Below are 19,521 nucleotides of genomic sequence, written 5' to 3' on the forward strand. Positions count from 1 at the left end.
GGGAGTGAATGTATAGATCCGCGTTATCTTGATCCCGGTACTATTTGGAAGTGAATGGTCAGTTTCACGCCCCGGCCGCTTTACCCCGAGGAAAGAACCCCAAGGAAGCTGAGTGGGCCCTACAGCCGGTCTGGAAGACGTGGAGACGAGAAAATTCTAGACCCGACCGGGACTAGAACTCCGACCCTTAGGTCGTCAAGCCCGTAGCCAGTTGCTATATCGACTGCGCTAGAATAAATAATTTGCAGAGTGAAATGTATTTTTTTTTCCTTGGCACTACAGCCCCAGTGGGCCTAGGCCTACCTCCATGAACTTCTCCGTTCACTTCGGTTTTTCTAGATCTTACACATACGGTAGGACTCCTTGGGCGGGTGATCAGCTCGTCGCAAGGCCTCTACGTGTACACACACACAAACTAAACATCCATGCCCTGAGTGGGATTCGAACCCACGATCCCGGTTTCCAAGCGAGCGAAGATAGTACATGCCGAGTGAAATGTTTGATCCTGTGCATAATTATCGAGGGTTGAAACTTTATGAAGTGAGCATATCCCTCCACCCCCATCATGTGACGTGAGTGAGTGAGAAGACTGTTCCGCTTTTTCATTAAGAAGATCTGGGATCCCTATGCAATGTATTCCTGTATCAACTGCTAGTGCTCAACATTCGTTCAGGACCATGAACGAATTAATGACGAAACTGAAAAAAAAAACTGGGACAAGACATATTGCAGACTGCATAATGATAAATGTCAAAGGCTCCAATAGATTTAATGAATGAAACGTTTGATATAGTATTAGTAGATTCTAAAGGGTCCTGACGATGGTGGACAACACACAGAATTACTGGGTTTTTGGACTTTTTCCATCGAACGGAAATTTTAGTTAATAGAGGACACGGCGTTTCGGAAACTGGATCTGTTTCCGTCTTCAGGTGAAAAAGGAAGACACCTACTCAGCTGCGTCCCTTACAAAGAGCTAATCTCAATCACTGGACGTCGTGTCCTCTATTGCCTAGAATTCCGGATGATGGAAAAAGTTCAAAAACCCAGTAATTCTGTCTGTTATATTGTTAGAGGAAAAACAGAGGAATAAGATTACGACAAGGCGTTTATCTATTGCACTGATGCACTACTTCATTTTAGACCTATTCTTAGGCAAATATATGACGAATGAAAATTATTCCATTACTACTTGATCTAATACTGGCTACGGGCTGGACGACCGAGGGGTCGGAGTTCGAGTCCCGGTAAGGTCAAGAATTATCACTTCTTCAATCGTCCAGACTGGCCCTGGGGTCCACCCAACATCCCATACAATGGGTACCGGGCGCAAAGAGTCCGGGGCGTGAATCTGACCACTCACCTCCAGCTAGTGCGGAGGTCAAGAAAATGTGGGTCTATACAACCACTCCCCCATACGTATTCATGGCGTAGTTCTTAATTAATTAAGCACTGAGACAACTTTACCTTTTACCTATTTGATCTAATACACCAAAATCCACGCTAGTGATCCCAGATAGGTTCGTCTACGTATGGAACTAACCTGCAGAGAAGAAAGTTGTATAGGATGTTGCGCACAGGTGGAACAATGACACTCCACCATAATTAGCGCTGGCAGTTTTATCATCCTCTTTAAACGTTTGTGCGTTACTGCATTATTTGCATGAAATGAACGCATATAGGGATGGCCGAGTCTGTCTGTCCGCATTTTACAACTCGAGAAACGCTTCGCGGATTTTAATGAGATGTGATTTTGCAGAACTCGACGAAAACTTGTTGAGATCTGTGAACTTGAATTTAATTAATACATGTTTAACGACGACTTCACATGAAAACCGAAATATGTTTCTGCATGTATCTCGCTGTTTATCGGAGAGAAGAATGTTTCGACATTTAATGTCCCTTCACATTTTCTCCGTAAGTCTTTTTTTTTTCTGTGGCGCTACAGCCCCAATTTGGGCCTAGGCCTACCTCCATGAAACTCTCCGTTTCACTTCGGTTTACTAGATCTTACACATTCGGTAGGACTCCTTGGGCGAGTGATCAGCTCGTCACAAGGCCTCTACCTGTAGACAAACACAGAAAAACGGACACAAACATCCATGCCCTGAGTGGGATTCGAACCCACGATCCCGGCTTCCGAGCGAGCGAAGACAGTGCATGCCTTAGACCGCTCGGCTACTGTGACCGGCTCCGTAAGTCTTAAGGTTTTTTACAATTAGACAAATAAGATGTTATGAGTACATTTTCAAGCTTCCATGTTCAACAATCAATCTTCGCCTCCATAAAACACATATATTGACTTCAGAATAAGTTAAAATCACATCTGCTTTGATCTCTTCTTGCCCAGTGTTCTATAGCAAAATGACTTTGAAGCGTATATTAAATAATTTACACATATAAATGAAACTGTACCGCCTCTGTGGTCCAGTAGTCAGAGTTCCTGGCTACAGATCCAGAGGTCTGGGTTCTATTCCCGGCGCTACCAGATTTTCTGAGAAGTAGTGGGTCTAGAACGGGGTCCACTCAGGAGGAGCTATTTCAAGGAAATGGCGGCTCCGGTCTAGAAAACCGAAATTAACGGCCGTGGGGATTCATTGCGCTGACCAAGCGACACCCTCTATCAGATAAAGTTGGCACTAACTTCGCCGATAAGCGGCGGTCGCTCGGTCGGTCGGCATAGTTCGCTTGCGGACTAAAGCCACGGTGTGTCTTTCTTTAAATGAAACTGAACTATGTGACCATCTGCACTGGAAACTATATTCAGGTACGGATTCGGCCTTCCAACCCTGTCACAAACGAGTAAAATGCATAGGCTCAGATGACGGAGACGGAGGAGATTTCTAAACCGCTGGTTTTTCACACAACATTACAACGGTTGAATGTCTGATATGATTTCACGACCGACACTTTTCCTTGCTTATTTCAAATAGAATTCAGTAATGTGTTTATGGGAACTCCGAATCTAATATTCACACCGTTCGTGGGCCAATTCTGCCATAATTGGATCATTTGATTTATATACGTGCACGTCTTCAATTTTTCGAGAGCGACTTCATCCTCAAAATAACTAGACTCGAATCTTCATCCACTATCCCCGCACCCTGTACCCATTAAACATAAGATAAAACAACAACACAACTGCACCTGAGACCTATATTCGTCAAGGTGCACCACTTTCTTTAACCTCCAATGATAAACTACTCGATTTTAATTATCAACTTCAAATTTTTATTTAATGCTAATTAACGCTTCCTCCAATCTGAGAGCAGTACAGCGAACTAACTTTACAACACATAGATGTATCTCATGATGGCAGCGCCCGGCCGAAACATATTGCACTAACAGTGTAAACAGGTGAATGTAATGTAATAGTGTGGGAAAAATTAGTAATTGGAACATTAAACGAACTTTGAGAAAACAAGATAATCAGATTTAAATGTCTGCTAGTGGCTCAGCCGTACGTATTTCGGAATGGCCCAAAGTCGCTGAGCCCATGCACGATCAATTCTAAGAGCAGAAATTCCTCAACCTATTCAAAATATTTCTGGAATCTGTAAGGAGACCACTATTCACAACCTTTCGTCAACTTGGCTGGTAATCCTCCTTAAATCATTTATGTATCTATATAACTTCCGGATATTTATATTCTGTTTCACGCTCGTTAATAATTGAGGAGCTATTTCAAGGAAATAGCGGCTCCGGTCTAGAAAACCGAGATTAATGGCCGTGGAGATCCGTTGCGCTGACCACGTGACATCCCTTATCCGCTAAAGTTGGCACTAACTTTGCCGACAGGCGGCGGTCGCTCGGTCGGTATAGTTCGCTTGCGGACTACAGGCAACGGAGTTTATTTTTATTCCTTTCATGCTCGTTAATTTAACCTTTCGGGCATTCCGTGTTTTGTTCCTGAAACATCTAGCAGTTTCATGTCTTGTGCTGTTTAGATTATTTCCAGTGATTTCGCTTGAATTCTGCAAAGACTGCAATTCAGCCTGCTTCCGCTGGTTTCATATTTTTTAGCACTCTTCATCGAACCATGGTCTGTGCTGCTTCATTTCATAACAACTTACACGCTTTTGGCTCAAGTGAATAATACGCTCTTCCTCTTCCGCCCCAAACCTGTTTGAAATATACCTGACGCTGTTCTTTAGCTTAAGCATCGTTTGGTATCTTGTGATTAAGTCTCTCCGTAAAAAGTGTGTCACTCTTTTGTCTACCGGCAGTCTCTATCGAACTTTTGCAACAACCAGATAATTATCAATATCATATTCAGCTATTCTATAAGATCACATATCAAATGCACTTAAGTGTTGTATTCTCTTCACCAAGAAATGATTAATCTGATTGTGTCTTCCCATCTGGAAACGTCTGCTTGAGAATTAGAGTTTTTGCCGAAATTGATCTACTTTCTAGTACAAGGCGTTATTCGGATTATCATTATCACCCTCAGTTTGGACACGCATACTCAGAACAATAATATCACACCAATGACCTGCTAGTATTATACGAAATTATCCTATCTCGAATTACATCCTCTTAAATTCTGTATGCTTTCCTTGTGTCACTCAAGAACTGCCCCTGTGATGATTAGCATTCCCATCTCCATCTAACAACACTTACTAATTATACTTCGCAGATTCTCTTCACAATATTTTTTATGAATCTGACTTACAGTTACTCCTAATATTCCAAGCTCCAAATTCCACTCCCATGTTATGCTGCTTTGATAGCTCCAAAGAATTCAACTGTTGAGGAATTCTCGTATTTTATATACCAAAAAGGTTCACTGCCATGTTCACATGAGACCACAACAGAGCCTTTTCCCTTAATATTTTCTAGTTACAGTTTTCCCCTTGCGTGTGTTGCTCGTCCCATGTATTTCATTCTCCTTCATTTTATGACCCTAACAGTATCAGGTGAAGAGCAAACATCATGAAGTTCTCCATTCTCATGTTACTGCCACCCCCTTTAGGTATCAATATTTTCCCATGTACTTATTGTCATGTTAGGAACGCCCCTTTCCACCATGGCAAGGCCCATCTTGGATTACTGATGGAGATGACTTCCACGGGTGTGGAGGACGGCAGCGAATACGTTGAATAAGCAATTGCAGACTACTGGCATGAGGGATATCAGAATATAAGAACAATTTAGCTGGAAAACCAAAAGAGAGCAGAAAATTTTGGAAAGTGAGGCATAAATGGAAGGATAATATTAAACTAGCACAACACAGGACTCAGTGTAAACAAGACAAACTTTTGGGTTCCATAAATGATGGAAACTTCTTGTGCAGCTAAGAAATCATAAAGTTTTCATGGACTTATTCAGATGACTGAAGATAGGGTCCAGTAGCAGGATAAGCGACTTCAAGAAGAACTCTGCTCCCTAGAATTAGTTAATTGTAATGTACACATATATTTCTGTAACTATATTTACAAGCACTTTTAATTTACCTAATGTGCAAAGAGAAGTAGTAACAGTAACAATATCAACAAAAACAAAATCATGGACAACAACATTTCAACGATTCGGCATGTGTGGGTAGTTTAATATGAATGATAATTCTTTATTGCAGTGGGAGGCAGGCGAATATGAGCTGAATATAGAAAACTGCATCTTCCCTGGAAACACACTGAACACTGGATGGCTGCCTGCTTTGAATACCAATATTACTGTAACTAAACTGCGTATAGAACCTTTTACACCCACAACTATTGGAGAAAATGCATTCAAAGGCAAAAACTTTCAAAATATTTCTTATCTGACATTAGCTGGAAAAATAGAACATCTGAAGGCAAAATGTTTTGGAGGTCTAGAGCACCTTGACATGCTGGATTTAATTATTGAGGGAGAATGTCTACATTCTGTTGCAACACAAACTTTGAATGATGTACCAAATTTAAAGATACTTCAAATCACGTCTGGCATAAATGATGAAATTCTGAACAAGTTCTTATGGAACATAACTTTAAACAGACTTGTTTTACTTAGTATAAGCTACAATGGTTTAAAGGAACTGAAATCTGGCATATTAAGCGGGTTAACCAGTATGCTTGAACTAGATGTAATGTCTTCAGGTTTAAGGAGCATAGCGTCTAACATAATTGCATCATCAGCCAGCACAATTCAAAAAATCAACTTCGCTCATAATGAACTAGAAAGTTTACCTCCTGATATATTTAATATAAATGCATCCAGAGAAAGTTTCCAAGTTTTCCTGCATGAAAATAAGTTAAAAACATTACCTCAAGGAATATTCAATGAAGCCATTAAAAGCAGTGTAACGGTAACAATATCATTAGGAAATAATGATTGGCACTGTGACTGCGACTTAGCTTGGTTATATCAGTTCATAATGAATGAAACAATTCTGCTTTATGACAATGACAATCCAGTTTGTGAATCACCAACAGAAAATAAGGATAAATTACTTATAGAAGCAGATTTCAGCACCTGCATCACTGCCACTACACCCTCCTCAACTCCGTCTAGCACTCTATCCACTACGGCAACTTCAACTGCAACACCTACAGTGGAAACTATGACAGATGGCCGCACTACTTCACCTGCTTTGGAAACTACTACAACTGACTCCTCTACGACATCAGTAGTGAGAACTACAACTGACTTCAGTACTCCTTCCAAAGCGGAAACTTTCACAACCAGCTCTGCTGCTTCATCCACAATAACTACCACAATGGACTCCACCATTATTTCACCTACAACGGAAATGACCACAACTGACACAACGACTTTAGTCCCAGAAACATACACAGACATAAATTGCACCTGCACCACTATATGCAGTGAAGATAAAATCCATGTTTTAACTAAACGAAACATTGTAGAACTGCCATTTATTTCATTCAGGAGTATTAAGATGTTTAACATTGAAGAAGATGACCATAACAAGAAACTAAAAGTCCAGGTCCAAGCTACCAATGAAATGAAACTGGTTTGGATGAATACTGATGACACCAACAATATACATTGTAATTACACCAACTTCATGAAAGAAAAGCGTGATTCATTAAATATGTTTAATGCAGAATTTAAATCAAAACCAAATACATCTTACACAATATGTGCGATATCGCAGGAAGGAACAATTTCTCCTTTGAACTGTCGAGCACACACAACACTACCAAGTGAAGAGAATCGCCCATGGTTGTTAAATAATCAACAAACTATGATATGGGCAATATTCTGCTTTGCACTGCTGGTCACTATGATGGTTGGTGGAGTAATAATTTACATTGTGGTGCGACATAATCCTAGAATACTTGGCTGCAATAAAAGGGTAATTGTAGTGGGTCATCGTGCAGCTGAAGTACTAGTAATGCCAAAGGATTACAGTGAGACTGATGCAGGGTTTCGGCGTGCATCAGAGACAAGTTTCTACACGGCACGAACTAGCATGACAAGTTATGTGACAGCCATTCAACCTACAGCAGTTCAGCTGATTGCCTGGAAGTTCAGCCAGATGAAGGAAAGACTAATGGCAAATGGCAAAACAGAAGATGAGAAGATAACCCCATCACCAAATGAATCACCACCACCACCACCACCACCACTACCTCCATATCCAAATGAGACATTATTTAAAGATTCATATGATATAAATTTCCCATATGATTTCAATTCGTGTTACACAGCAGTGATGTAATTATCTCTCAAAATAACTGCTTCTGTTCAGAAATGATTGAGGGTTCATGCTATGAGACTATATGACTACTTGTGGGTCCCTATCACAACTGCCATCATGTATCAAAATCATATGTTTCTGATAGTGAACCTATTATTTATGTCTTCACAGTTACTTTATCTATTAAGTTAGTCAGTTTTCTACACTTTGAATAAATATGATTACTGATGAATGAATGAATTAATCTAGTGGACTGATGAACACACAAATTCAAAATAAGGTGCCATACAAATTATTCACGGTTCTCAAAGAGGAAGTTCCATTCTCAGATCTTAATACAAATTGAGATATATTTTAGGATAATGTGACTGCAGTAATGAGAAGTCACAGTCTTAAAATCAATCCTGTAAATTTCTTTATGAGTATTTGTCAGTGAAATTATTCGGCAGGCATACGTTTCCTTGTCATGTATAAAGACAGCACAAATAAATTTATAGATACACTGATAGAAGCAAATACTTTTTAGGAAACATCTGCAGATATTTTTACAGACTGAACTTTCCTCATAAGCACATACAAAAGCATGAGATCTAGGATTATGATATTTATTATATGACATGCAGGATTTGAAGCCATTTGGAAAAAATGTCATTGGTGGTGATGGCACCAGATACTTGTTTTGTGGTGAGAGACAACAGTTTGTTGGGTGACGGCACAGGAGAGAGTGTTGGAGGGAGTCAGGAGAGAGGAGAATCATGCCTATTCATATACACAAAAACCAAGTACTAATGCCAGAAATATGTAATGAAGATAAAACCTCACTTTATTCTTAATCTCAGAGCTGTAATAACTACTGACTGAATTCCTTGATAGATAAGAATAAAAAAACACAATTATTATAAAAACGGAAGATCTTTTCACTGTCTTTATCCTCTTCACCCTCCATGACACTCATTTTTGAGTCATTATTCTCTGTTTTAATTTATGATGAGACAATGTATAACTCTATCCCAAGACACCTCCTTGGTGACTCTGACAACTGCTTCATTTATTAATATCTCAACAGTAAATATCTAAAAGAATTGTGCTGTGTGACTTCTTCCTTCACCTTCCTACATATCAGTTCAACTTGCTTATACTGACAACGGTAAGGAGCTAATCTGATTATAAAATAACATTTAATTTATTTTATGATCTAGTTCATACATCTTTTCTTGCCTTTTGTTCAGCGCAACATGAAAGGGTAATTTGGGTATGGTTTTTGTAGGGTTATATTCGATTCCTTCATAACCATTCTTGAATACCTTTTTTCTGAGACCCTATACTAGGGAATTGTCTATGATGGTACGTAGGTAAGTCAATAAGTAAGTTACAAATGGATATAGAACTTAAACAAATAAGAGTACTGATTTGAAAAATGCTTTTATTTCTCAACATAATCTCCCTGTACATTGAGGCACTTGTCCAATCGTTTCACAAGCCCCTGAAAACCAGGAGTATAAAATTCTTTGGGCTGCTGTTGGAACCAGAACAGCTTCATCGTCGGGAAAATGTTCAGCTGAAAGATGATGCTTAAGAGGGCCGAACAAATGAAAGTGGCTTGGAGCAAGGTCGGGGCTATATGGAGAATGCTCAAGACTTCCCACTTGAAATTCATGTCTTATTTGTCTTGTTGGCTGCATGGGTATGCACATTGTCATGCAAGAGCCACACGCCTGGTTCTGACAGCAGCCCAAAGAATTTTATGCAGCTGTTTTCAAGGGCTTGTGAAATTATGGGACAAGTGCCTCAATGTACAGGGAGCTTATGTTGAGAAATAAAAGCATTTTTCAAATCAGTACTCTTATTTGTTTATGTTCTATATCCATTTGTAACTTACTTATTGACTTACCCTTGTAGAATGGTAACTGGCATTGCCCATAATTATGATGAACCAATCTTCTAGATATTCAGAAATCTACTTAGAAACCAGTGTTTAAAAATGTCAATGTTCAGCTTTGAATGATAATCAGAGTCTTGAAATTGTCAGCTGAAAGAAATATCCACATGCTCTCAGAAATCAATCCTATTTTTCCTTATCCCATTTGGCACACAATAAGCCTGCTCCCTTTTTGTGGCAAAATTTTCAAGCTCCAAGTTTTGCTTAACCCATGTTTCATCTAAACAGGAACATGGGTGCTCATTTTCTGAAATTCTAAGGATCTGAACTGTCCCAGGGAGCTTAATTGGAACAATCATTATGTCTATTCTTTCCATGAGTTATCTGTATACATCACTGGTCTTCCTGTAAGTGAACCCATAGTTTTCAAAATTTTGTAGGTTGATGTCTCTCAATTCAAGAGTGAGTTTCTTTGCAGTGTAAAAAAATTATCCATCATCATTAAATGTGAAAAGAGTTCTAAGCAGAATATCTTTCTTGAAGTCATATAAGTTTGTAACACGTTCGTTTCCAGGAACTCTGAATATTAGATTTTTTAAGCCTCAGTACAAATCCTCAATACTGTTTGTGTGTATAATGCCTATACCACAAGCCTGAACAGATTCTATGCCTTCAAGAAATACAGTTTGGCATGCTCGTCATCTAAAAACAGCTTCACTAAAAATGTGTATACATAAAAATTATTTGCTTCTAGTTTTTTTATAATAGTACCACTCACATCATTAGTGCCCAGGTTTTCAAGAGACATTGTTGAATATTACTTGCAAGCATAACTATTATGACACAACAGTTCACCTTAATTAAAACATGAACTAAACATTCGCTTGGTATTCAATGTATGGCTTGGATTCAAATGCAAAGATAGAAACGTAAAACCTGCACCCCTAAACTTGTCTGAATCACAACTGAAGAGACAGTGTACATATTGGGTCCAGAAGAGGAAGAAGTCTCTGTTCTACTTGTTTATGTGATGACACGCTCAACTATATATAATAAGGAATACAGCTGTCACAGAAACATGAGACTTCGAAAACATAATTATGAACTCAAGTCCAGTCACTGGTGTCACTTGCAACTTGTTTATTATACATATATATAGTGAATGCAAGTGACAAAGAAATGCACTGACTGACCACTGAAGTACCTGTGTTCTGTACCACGCACTGCTGGAGGGTGGGCTAGGTCAGTTATTCACGAGTGCTCTGTTGCACCTCCACCTCACATGCTTTTAAATTTCATGTGTTCTATAAAGATATCCATCACAAGCTCACAAAAACTGGCTAAAGATTATAATAGAAAGAAACCTCAAGCAGTAAAACGACTACAGCATGAGAGGTAAATGGACCAATATAATTGTTGTAAAAAACAGATAAAATAAAGAAGTAAATTTCTCACTATGCCTTTCATTTTATATCACCTCATGACAATAGAGAAGCAGTCCATACTAAGCCAAATTCAACTGCTATTGTTCTCACAAGGGTAAGCCACTAGTGCTTTGAGATGCATTTTTCATATACTATAAATAATAACCATACCAAACTTCAAGGTTTTTATTTTATTATTATTTCTAGAGGGGTGGGACTAAGTCCCTTGTACTGCGGCCACTTCTGGCCTATTGTACCACCCCAGATGATAGGTGAGGGTGATTGTGGAGCAATTGGTGGAATGAAGATTGGCAGGGGAAACCAAAGTACTAGGGGAAAACCTGCCCCAACACCACTTTGTCCACCATAAATCCCACTTGACCAGACCTGGGATCAAACCCGGGCCACCGTGGTGGGAAGCCAGCAACTAACCGCTTGAGCTATGGCGCGGCCCTAACTTCAAGGTTTACTTGAACTTCAGCTATAAACCTAGAAATAGAATACATTATTTCAACAGTCTCCACATTATATTACAGAATGTCCATAGCTTGCAATTTGTAAATAATTTAGAACTATATAATTTTAAAATCCTTCAAGCTGCTTTATGCCAGTTCTATTCCATTTTAATCTTCCACTATGCTTCTTGTGTGTAGAGAGTATGGCAAAACATTTGTAACAAATTTTATGAATATCACTCAAACAGGTCCCAGGTGAGATGAAATTCTGTCACATTTTCAAATAATATATAGTTGTTCAGTTTCTGTGTTTAGCACTATACAAATCTTTATTCTAGCTTATAAAGGGATTTATAAGTTCATTTTTATGTGATTTAAGTGTCTCCCTAACAAATTAACATGATTAGCACAGACATCAGTAGATATGTAAGATTTGAGGCTTTCACGGCGGTGACTATGAAGAAAGTAGTCTTCTGGGATTTGGCACCGTGTATATGTGGTGTTAACCGACGTTTCGGAGGAACGTATCGCCTCCATCTTCAGGGTAGAAGGAAAAATATAAGAAATCCGCAAGCGAAGAGACCGTGAGAACCAGTAAAAGCAGTCTGCTTTTACTGGTTCTCGCAGTCTCTTCGCTTACGGATTTCTTATATTTTTCCTTCTACCCTGAAGATGGAGGCGATACGTTCCTCCGAAACGTCGGTTAACACCACATATACACGGTGCCAAATCCCAGAAGACTGCTTTCTTCATCAGTAGATATGTTACATTTAATTCTAAACTCTCCTGCCATTTTGGACTATTTCAGTGGCACAATTTAAACCAAAGTTGAGAAATAATGGCAAGAGAGCATCTCCATCTCTATAGTACATGTATCAGACAAATGCTTCCCTCACAGACCCTACTACAGGTTTCGTTCAAATGCATTTTAATTGGACTTTCTAATTTTCTGGGTACGCTAAACTCAGTGAGAATGCTGTTCAGTATTCTCCCACAACTAAACCACAGATTTCTCTGGAATGATAAATAACTAATAAAGAGTGTATTAATAAAACACGCAGTCTTAGTTTAGTTAGTTATTGGAGAGGGTAGGTTTTCTCATGCACTTAGACCAGTATTGGTCCATTGTGCTTCCCTCTATGATATTCTACCAGTCTCTATACCCTACCGATATTGGTGCGTACCATCAGTCCCGACCGAGCCAGCGAGTTTGGCCTCTATTGGCTTGGTGTATCTATAATGCCTCCCCCATCTATCAGAGGCGTCAGAGACTACTGTTGGGCAGGAAACGTCCTTGAATTTGGCTCGGTGACCTCCTTTGGAGATATGAGGTTCTTTTACGTGCCGTAAAGCTACGACATGGGACCCACGGCTTTAAGTCCCTCCCGGAGGACTTGTTCCCTGAATTTTTCCGCCCTTAAAAATTCCACGACCTCCGCCGGGTTTGAACCCGCGTACCACGAGTCATGAGGTGGGAACGTTACCTCTAGACTATGGAGGCTGCTAACAAGCAGTCTTAATAAAATCCATCAGAAAAATTAAAAAGGTTGTTGCCGAGTGACTGTTCAAGGGATGATATATGACATATGGGTGTGCTACATCCTCCTGAGTATAAAGGTCCATACGTATCATCCTTCATTGATCGTTTCATACACGTTGCGTTTCCTGCACGACATTTGTGTGAGCTTTGATATCATCCTGCATCGATTGTTTTATACACGTAGCGTTTCCTGCACGACATTTGTGCAAACTTTTCGTATTATCAGACATCGAACCATTCCAGCTCATACCTCCTTGTAGGCATGTTGCATTTATCTACTGAAGAACTGTGTGTTATATCAATTTTATTAAAAGAAGAAGAAAAGAATATTCAAAATAGTGAGAAACGTAAACATAAGAGCTTTTCTGTCCATAAAATGCTTAATAAAAGGAAGACAGAAGGAGAATACTGGACTCTATACAAAGAACTAATGGATGATGAAGAAAAGTTCTTTTTCAATATTTTCGTTTATCTTAATATCAATTTAATGAGTTGTTGGAAAAAATCAAGTGGTGATAACTAAAGATGACACGGTTTTCAAGGAAGCAATAACTCCTACAGAAAAAATTAGCAGTTTGCTTGAGGTAAGTTTACTTTTATTAATTTCTACTAATGTAGCACTACAATGTTATCAGAAGTTATTATAATAATCTTTAAGTCTCTCCGATGTTTGCACAGGATTTAGTGCTTGTCCTTGTGCTGAGTTAAATTCTTGAGAAAAGTTCATATTTCTATGAGAATTTTGTTTCTCCTCATATGTTTAAGAGCTCCAGCTGCTACTTGAGTAGCTATAGGTAGATGGGCTGGGAGAAGGAATGGTTGTCATCACTGGATGCTCTGGCTGTTGTGATGGTTGGGTCACTAATTCTATTTCTAATTTGGAAATGACCAAAAAACTTGTGCTTTTGCTATAGCCCTCTGGCGTGGTGGAAATTTTCTTCCAATTGCTGCCTTACTGGAAAAAAATATATCGATGTCATCTGCTTGCTTCTGGTTCAGGAGATATTTCATCATCACAGCCGAAGAGGTTACCTGAGGTTCAGCTTTCCTCAGCAAATGTCATGGTTTATTCTTGCAGGTAAGCGCACCAATGGGGCAGTGGACTTTGGTGTGTTGGAGACTGGCGTACCCAATTGTTGAGACAAAAATATGGGAACTGTCGGGTTATCTTATGGGATTCTTTCCATGTTGCTGGAGCTTTCATCATGTGTCTCCCCTTCTGCACTATTTATGGAAGTGATAGTAGTCCTGTCCTTTAAATAGGGTTGAAGACAGAACAACTCATCCACAAATTTCCATTTCTTTACAGGCACACATTCTTGCCCACTTTTTCTTTCTTTCTGCCTCTTCATTGCACGTTGAAACCTGTCCCTCAAGGCATTCCAGGATTTTTTACACTCTTTATCTGAAAAAAAACAAAAAAAACAATTAAATTAAAATAAAATCGACCCAATGTAATTTTTCAATTTAACTTTAATTTCTTTTAAATCCATAACCTTCATATAGCGCCTCGGAATAAGCACCATGCAAAACACTGTTGTGGACGTATGCAACGTTATTACACAACAATTATAGGAATTGTATATGCCCATTCCAACAATCAAAAAATGGTGCGGGATTGCCAATGCATTTTGGAATACGTGGAACTTTCCAAACCGTGTTGGTGCCACTGATGGTAAGCACATTGTAATAACAGCCCCTGCTAACCGTGGGTCCTTGTATTTTAATTAGAAAAAGACATTTTCAACTTTGTTAATGGCTCTTGTGGATATTAATTATAGTTTTATTGCGGTGGATACTGGCGCCTATGGAAAAAAATAGTGACAGGAGTATATTTGCCAACTCGAAGCTTAGAAAATATTTGACTCAGAAAAAGCTATATATACCAGAAGATAAACCATTTCCAGAGAAAGTAACATCCATGCCGCACGCCATAATTGGAGATGAAGCCTTTCCACTGAAGACTTACTTAATGAGACCATATCCTGCTTCACAAGAAGCCGATCTGATAAAAAGTAATTTCAACAAAAGATTGTCGTGTGCGTAAAAAGTTGTTGAAAATGCATTCGGGATTGTAGCCCAAAAGTTTCGTTTGTACAGGAGAAGAATACAATTGAAACCCGAGAATGCAGGGAAAGTTATATTGACCACATGCATACTACACAATTTCATTAAAACCGGTGGTAATGTGAACTCTCATGTACAAGACCAGGCTTCACTTAATTCACCTAATAATTTCAATACAATACCACATCAAGGAGGCAATAGTCAGGACGCTGTTTTTCACATCAGGAAACAATTTGCTAGGTTTATAAATTTGCCAGATGGAAGAATATAACTTACATATCATTGTACTTAATTAATGTTTAAAATAAAATATTTCTTTACTTACCAGATGTGTGTAATTTTTAGCAATTTCTCTCCATGCTGTGTCCTTTTTCTGGGTATCACTATATCTTTTGCCCTGTACACCATACAAAAATGAAACTCCCACACTAATTCAATCAATTTTTCATTGTCCATGATGGAAGTGCTCTTGGATGTGTATGAACATGACTGAGACTTGTTCATACTGTATGTATTGCTTCTGTTGCGGTCCAGTGTGGCATGTTCAGACACGTAGTGTATCAGACAAATATTCTTTCTGAGAATCCCGCACAGAGACGGACTGTGCTGCATCGTGCAGGAAACGATTGAACCATGATGTTATGAATGTATCTATAAATGCAGTACTAAAGAATATTTGTTGTGCAGGAAATGCTATGTGTTTGAAACGATCAATGCAGGATGATATGAATGGACCTAAACAAAATAAAATTAATACACAGACAAGGAAACAAAATAAAATGAGCTTTCACAACACTCACACATGTACGCATACATTTTCTGCTCTACTGGTAACTTCTGATTAAAACAAATTCAGTAAAAGAGTCATATCATCAGTAATGGCAATAATGTCTTATTTTATATCCCGTCAGCAGTAATGTTACAGCAGTTATCCAACGCTGTTAAGATGGAACAAATTCAGTTCCCAAAAACACAGCTTTCCTATCATGTGGCATGACGGACAAGTGAAACCAGATTTTGGACACAAAAATCCGGAGTGCTTAGGGATGAGACACAGATGTTCTAATCTGCCTACCTTATATAATATTTTTCAGGGTGTATTACAAACTTTAAAAAAGATAACTCAGGCATTAACTTGAACGTAAATACATGTTAAATATTATATTTAAGCATCCTGTTGCACTCCATACGATAAATGATATAAACTCCGTCTCAAGTGCAAACAATATATTTTGTGTCTTTGATCTTGCTCCCTACACTACATGTTTCGGCCTCAGACGGCCATCATCAGGTGTATAACACTCACATCGCTGTCACACTGCACCCAGTTCAAAATTTAACATCTAAAACACTCTCCCTGTCATTATCAACTTCTACTTCGTTGATANGGGAGCAAGATCAAAGACACAAAATATATTGTTTGCACTTGAGACGGAGTTTATATCATTTATTACATCTTAAATATCTCTCTCTTCACCAATAAAAAATAAATCCAAGTTAAATTATGTAAAGGGATGCCAGCTTCCATGCTTTTATATGGGGATGAAACTAGGGTAAAAAACATGTTGATAAAATTCTGGCAGGAGAAATTATGGTTTTAAGAAATATTGAGGAATATACAAGTTTAGGCAAACTTAAAATAAAAGCATTTTCCATGACCGATTGGAAGAGGAGGTTCAGAAACTTGGCAAACTTGATCTCTGGAACTCTGCTACTTCTACCTAAGGGACTATGTAGCACTGGTTATGAGGAGGAGGGCTGTAATGCTGTGTAGACTGTTGAGAGTATTCAAATGTTTCAGATGAATATATTGCCTCAACCTTGAAGGGCGAAGGGAAAGCCAAGCGTAAAACCAGTATGAAGCAGGCAGCAGGCAGAGACGTTGTAGGTGACATGTTCCTCCAAAACACAGGCAGACTTTCACTGGAGTACAGGATTACACTATGCTATATCCCAAATGACAGAACTGTGCTTAAAGTTATTAGCTTAAATACAGTTGTCAGATGATGCTAGTTACCATGTAAATGAGGACAAAGAAGTCGAATATATTCGTATATACGTATATATACTTACGCTTTCCCCAGACTTCAAGCAGAACCTCTTCCCAGGTAAATGATGTATCATTCTTGTTTAGGGCAACTACTGGATGTCCAACTTCATAGCCAGGGTGTTCAGGGTAGGTAGCAGTGTCTTCTTCAGCACTTATGTTGACATCCAACGCCTTAACAGATTTATAATGTCTAAATTTAGCTACAAAGTACTGTGACAAGTACAGCTCCATTCGGTGCATAGCTTCATGCCTGGGCATAATAAAATCGTTCGTCGTAACGCCACCTGATATATTACTTTTCAATGTAATGAAAGCACGTGGAGTTACTGGCACGTCAGCGAGTACATATGTTGCTGTTAGATTCACTATATCTGTTCCACTCCAGACAAAGTCATAAAATACTGAGATGAATACATTGCGACAAATTTCTTCTTTTTTGTCATAAGATGTCATTAGAATGTCTTCAATGGAACTAGAACACTCAGGCAAGGAAAGACCATCTTCAGGTACTTGAGGTTTAAATATCATGTTACTAACATTGGATCTGAAAACATTGTGTGAGAATGAAACATAATTTGAACCATTACTAAAACAGAGGAATTTCAATTCAGTGTGAACAGTTTTATGCCCAAGACTGTCCATAGCAACATGCAGATATCTTGAGGTATGTGAAACATTAATCACAGAGTCTGCAATGATATAGCTTTGTGCACTTAATGGTGAATGCATAGGTCTTTCACAGCGTTCTCTTGAGATTGCTCTGACACAGCGGGCTTCACGGTTCACAAGAAAGCGAACTGGAGAAGGGTCAATGCACACTCCACCATTTGGATAGAATATATTTGCTGGCATTTCAAGATGTTTTGGTCTGTTTCCCACAACATCATCACTGTTCATCATTATTAGGGAGCCATGCTTATAATAAGCAAACACATCACTCTCACTTAGATCAAACACAGTCCTCATTTGAAAATTAAAATAATCTTTCTTATTCACCAAAGAGTCACTAAATGCTGCAAGAGTGTCCACCTTCTTCTGTGTAACAAAGTACTGTCCCACATAAGGAGTATTTGTAATCACATAACAAAAGAGATGGAGCCATTCACTGCATGCATTCTCTGATAGATGACACAAACAGTTCTCTTCTGTCAAACTTTGGGTTTTCTGACCATCTTGTAAGCCTCCAAAGCAGTTAAAGCCAGATTTCTGCTCTAGTGAGCAGTCCTGAAACAGATGAAACAAATACATGAGTGGACAATTATAATTAGATATCAGTATTTTGTTATTATGTGTTAAATGCATGAAGTGCATAGAACTGGGTGAAGGTGAGTCTGTCTGAATATTTCATCTCAGATACTACTGCCTGAAGGTCTAAATTAAAGCTGTCAAGTGGATTTACTATTTGTTCATACAAATCAAACACAAAAGCTGCTTTACATTAAGCATAAACATAACTTTGTAATTCATTTTTAGAAATGGTTCAGTGTACAAGATAGTTTTACATAACATAAAATACAAACCCTCAACTTTTAATGGGAACATTTATTTATTTATTTATTTATTTATTTCATCTCTAATGATCATTGTTACATGTCATAGGACAAGTCAGTTACTGTACATTGGCTGATTACAATAAGAGAATAAAGTTACAGTACTTAAAAATTGTTTACAATAGATTACAGTAGATTACAATAGTTAAGATTTCACATAGTGTGAGGTGGAATCCATATTAGGTCCCCTCGGCATGTCAGCTTCCATATGTCCTATTGTACCTGTACTGGTGATAATGCTTATGGAGAATTTGATGGAATGAGGGATATGGTGAACATATATAAAAATATGTGTAAAAATAATTTCTGACTGCAGGTAGAGTGAATTTCTCTATAAGAATATGTCTATATCTACTGTTACTCATTTGTATTTCTTTCTGTTACTGAAGAAAATACCAGAACATGGTGTGATCAATTAGTTTCTGAACTGGCCAGAAAATGAGACTGCTGTACTGTAGCCAAACACAACCCCCGATACTTCTTTTGGCTTGTTTTGGACTTCATCCATCGTCTGGTACGTAAAAGACAAAAAACCACGATGTTTTGGAGACTAGCTCTGTCTCTGTCTTCAGGTGGGTAGGGAAGGAAAAACCTACTCAGTTGGGCCCGTCAGAAAGAGCTAGTCTCAATCACTGGACCAGTGGACCAGTCAGTGAGTCAGTGTCTTCGGATGGCTGGAATGGAATTTTACAGAAGGGGAATTTTCAAACTCCCAGAACGCTGGGAGAAACGTGTACAAAGAAGTGGCGATTATGTCAAAAAATAAAGAAAGGTCTGTGGATTGAGGTGGTGTATTTGGTTTGTGAATCATAAAGCACGTTACTTTACAAAAAATTGTTGCTCATGACTTTCAGTACGACCTACGTACATGGAAAACTGCATGGACATGTCTACAAATGGAGCACCTC

The 19,521-nt window shown here is 38.6% G+C and overlaps 1 protein-coding gene across 3 annotated transcripts in view; it reads right to left on the minus strand.

Annotated features, from left to right (window-relative positions):
• The window catches only part of LOC111872507 (tectonic-2-like), a 600,257-nt gene that overhangs the window by 233,749 nt on the left and 346,987 nt on the right, over nt 1–19,521 (minus strand). For all 3 annotated transcript variants that reach the window (XM_033754739.1, XM_033754740.1, XM_023866497.2), the window contains one exon: nt 17,087–18,287. In XM_033754739.1, the coding sequence (XP_033610630.1) occupies nt 17,087–18,287 (1,201 nt within the window). The remainder of the gene's footprint in view (nt 1–17,086; nt 18,288–19,521) is intronic.

Source organism: Cryptotermes secundus, unplaced genomic scaffold (assembly GCF_002891405.2).
Source record: "Cryptotermes secundus unplaced genomic scaffold, Csec_1.0 scaffold537, whole genome shotgun sequence".
Lineage (NCBI taxonomy): Eukaryota > Metazoa > Arthropoda > Insecta > Blattodea > Kalotermitidae > Cryptotermes > Cryptotermes secundus.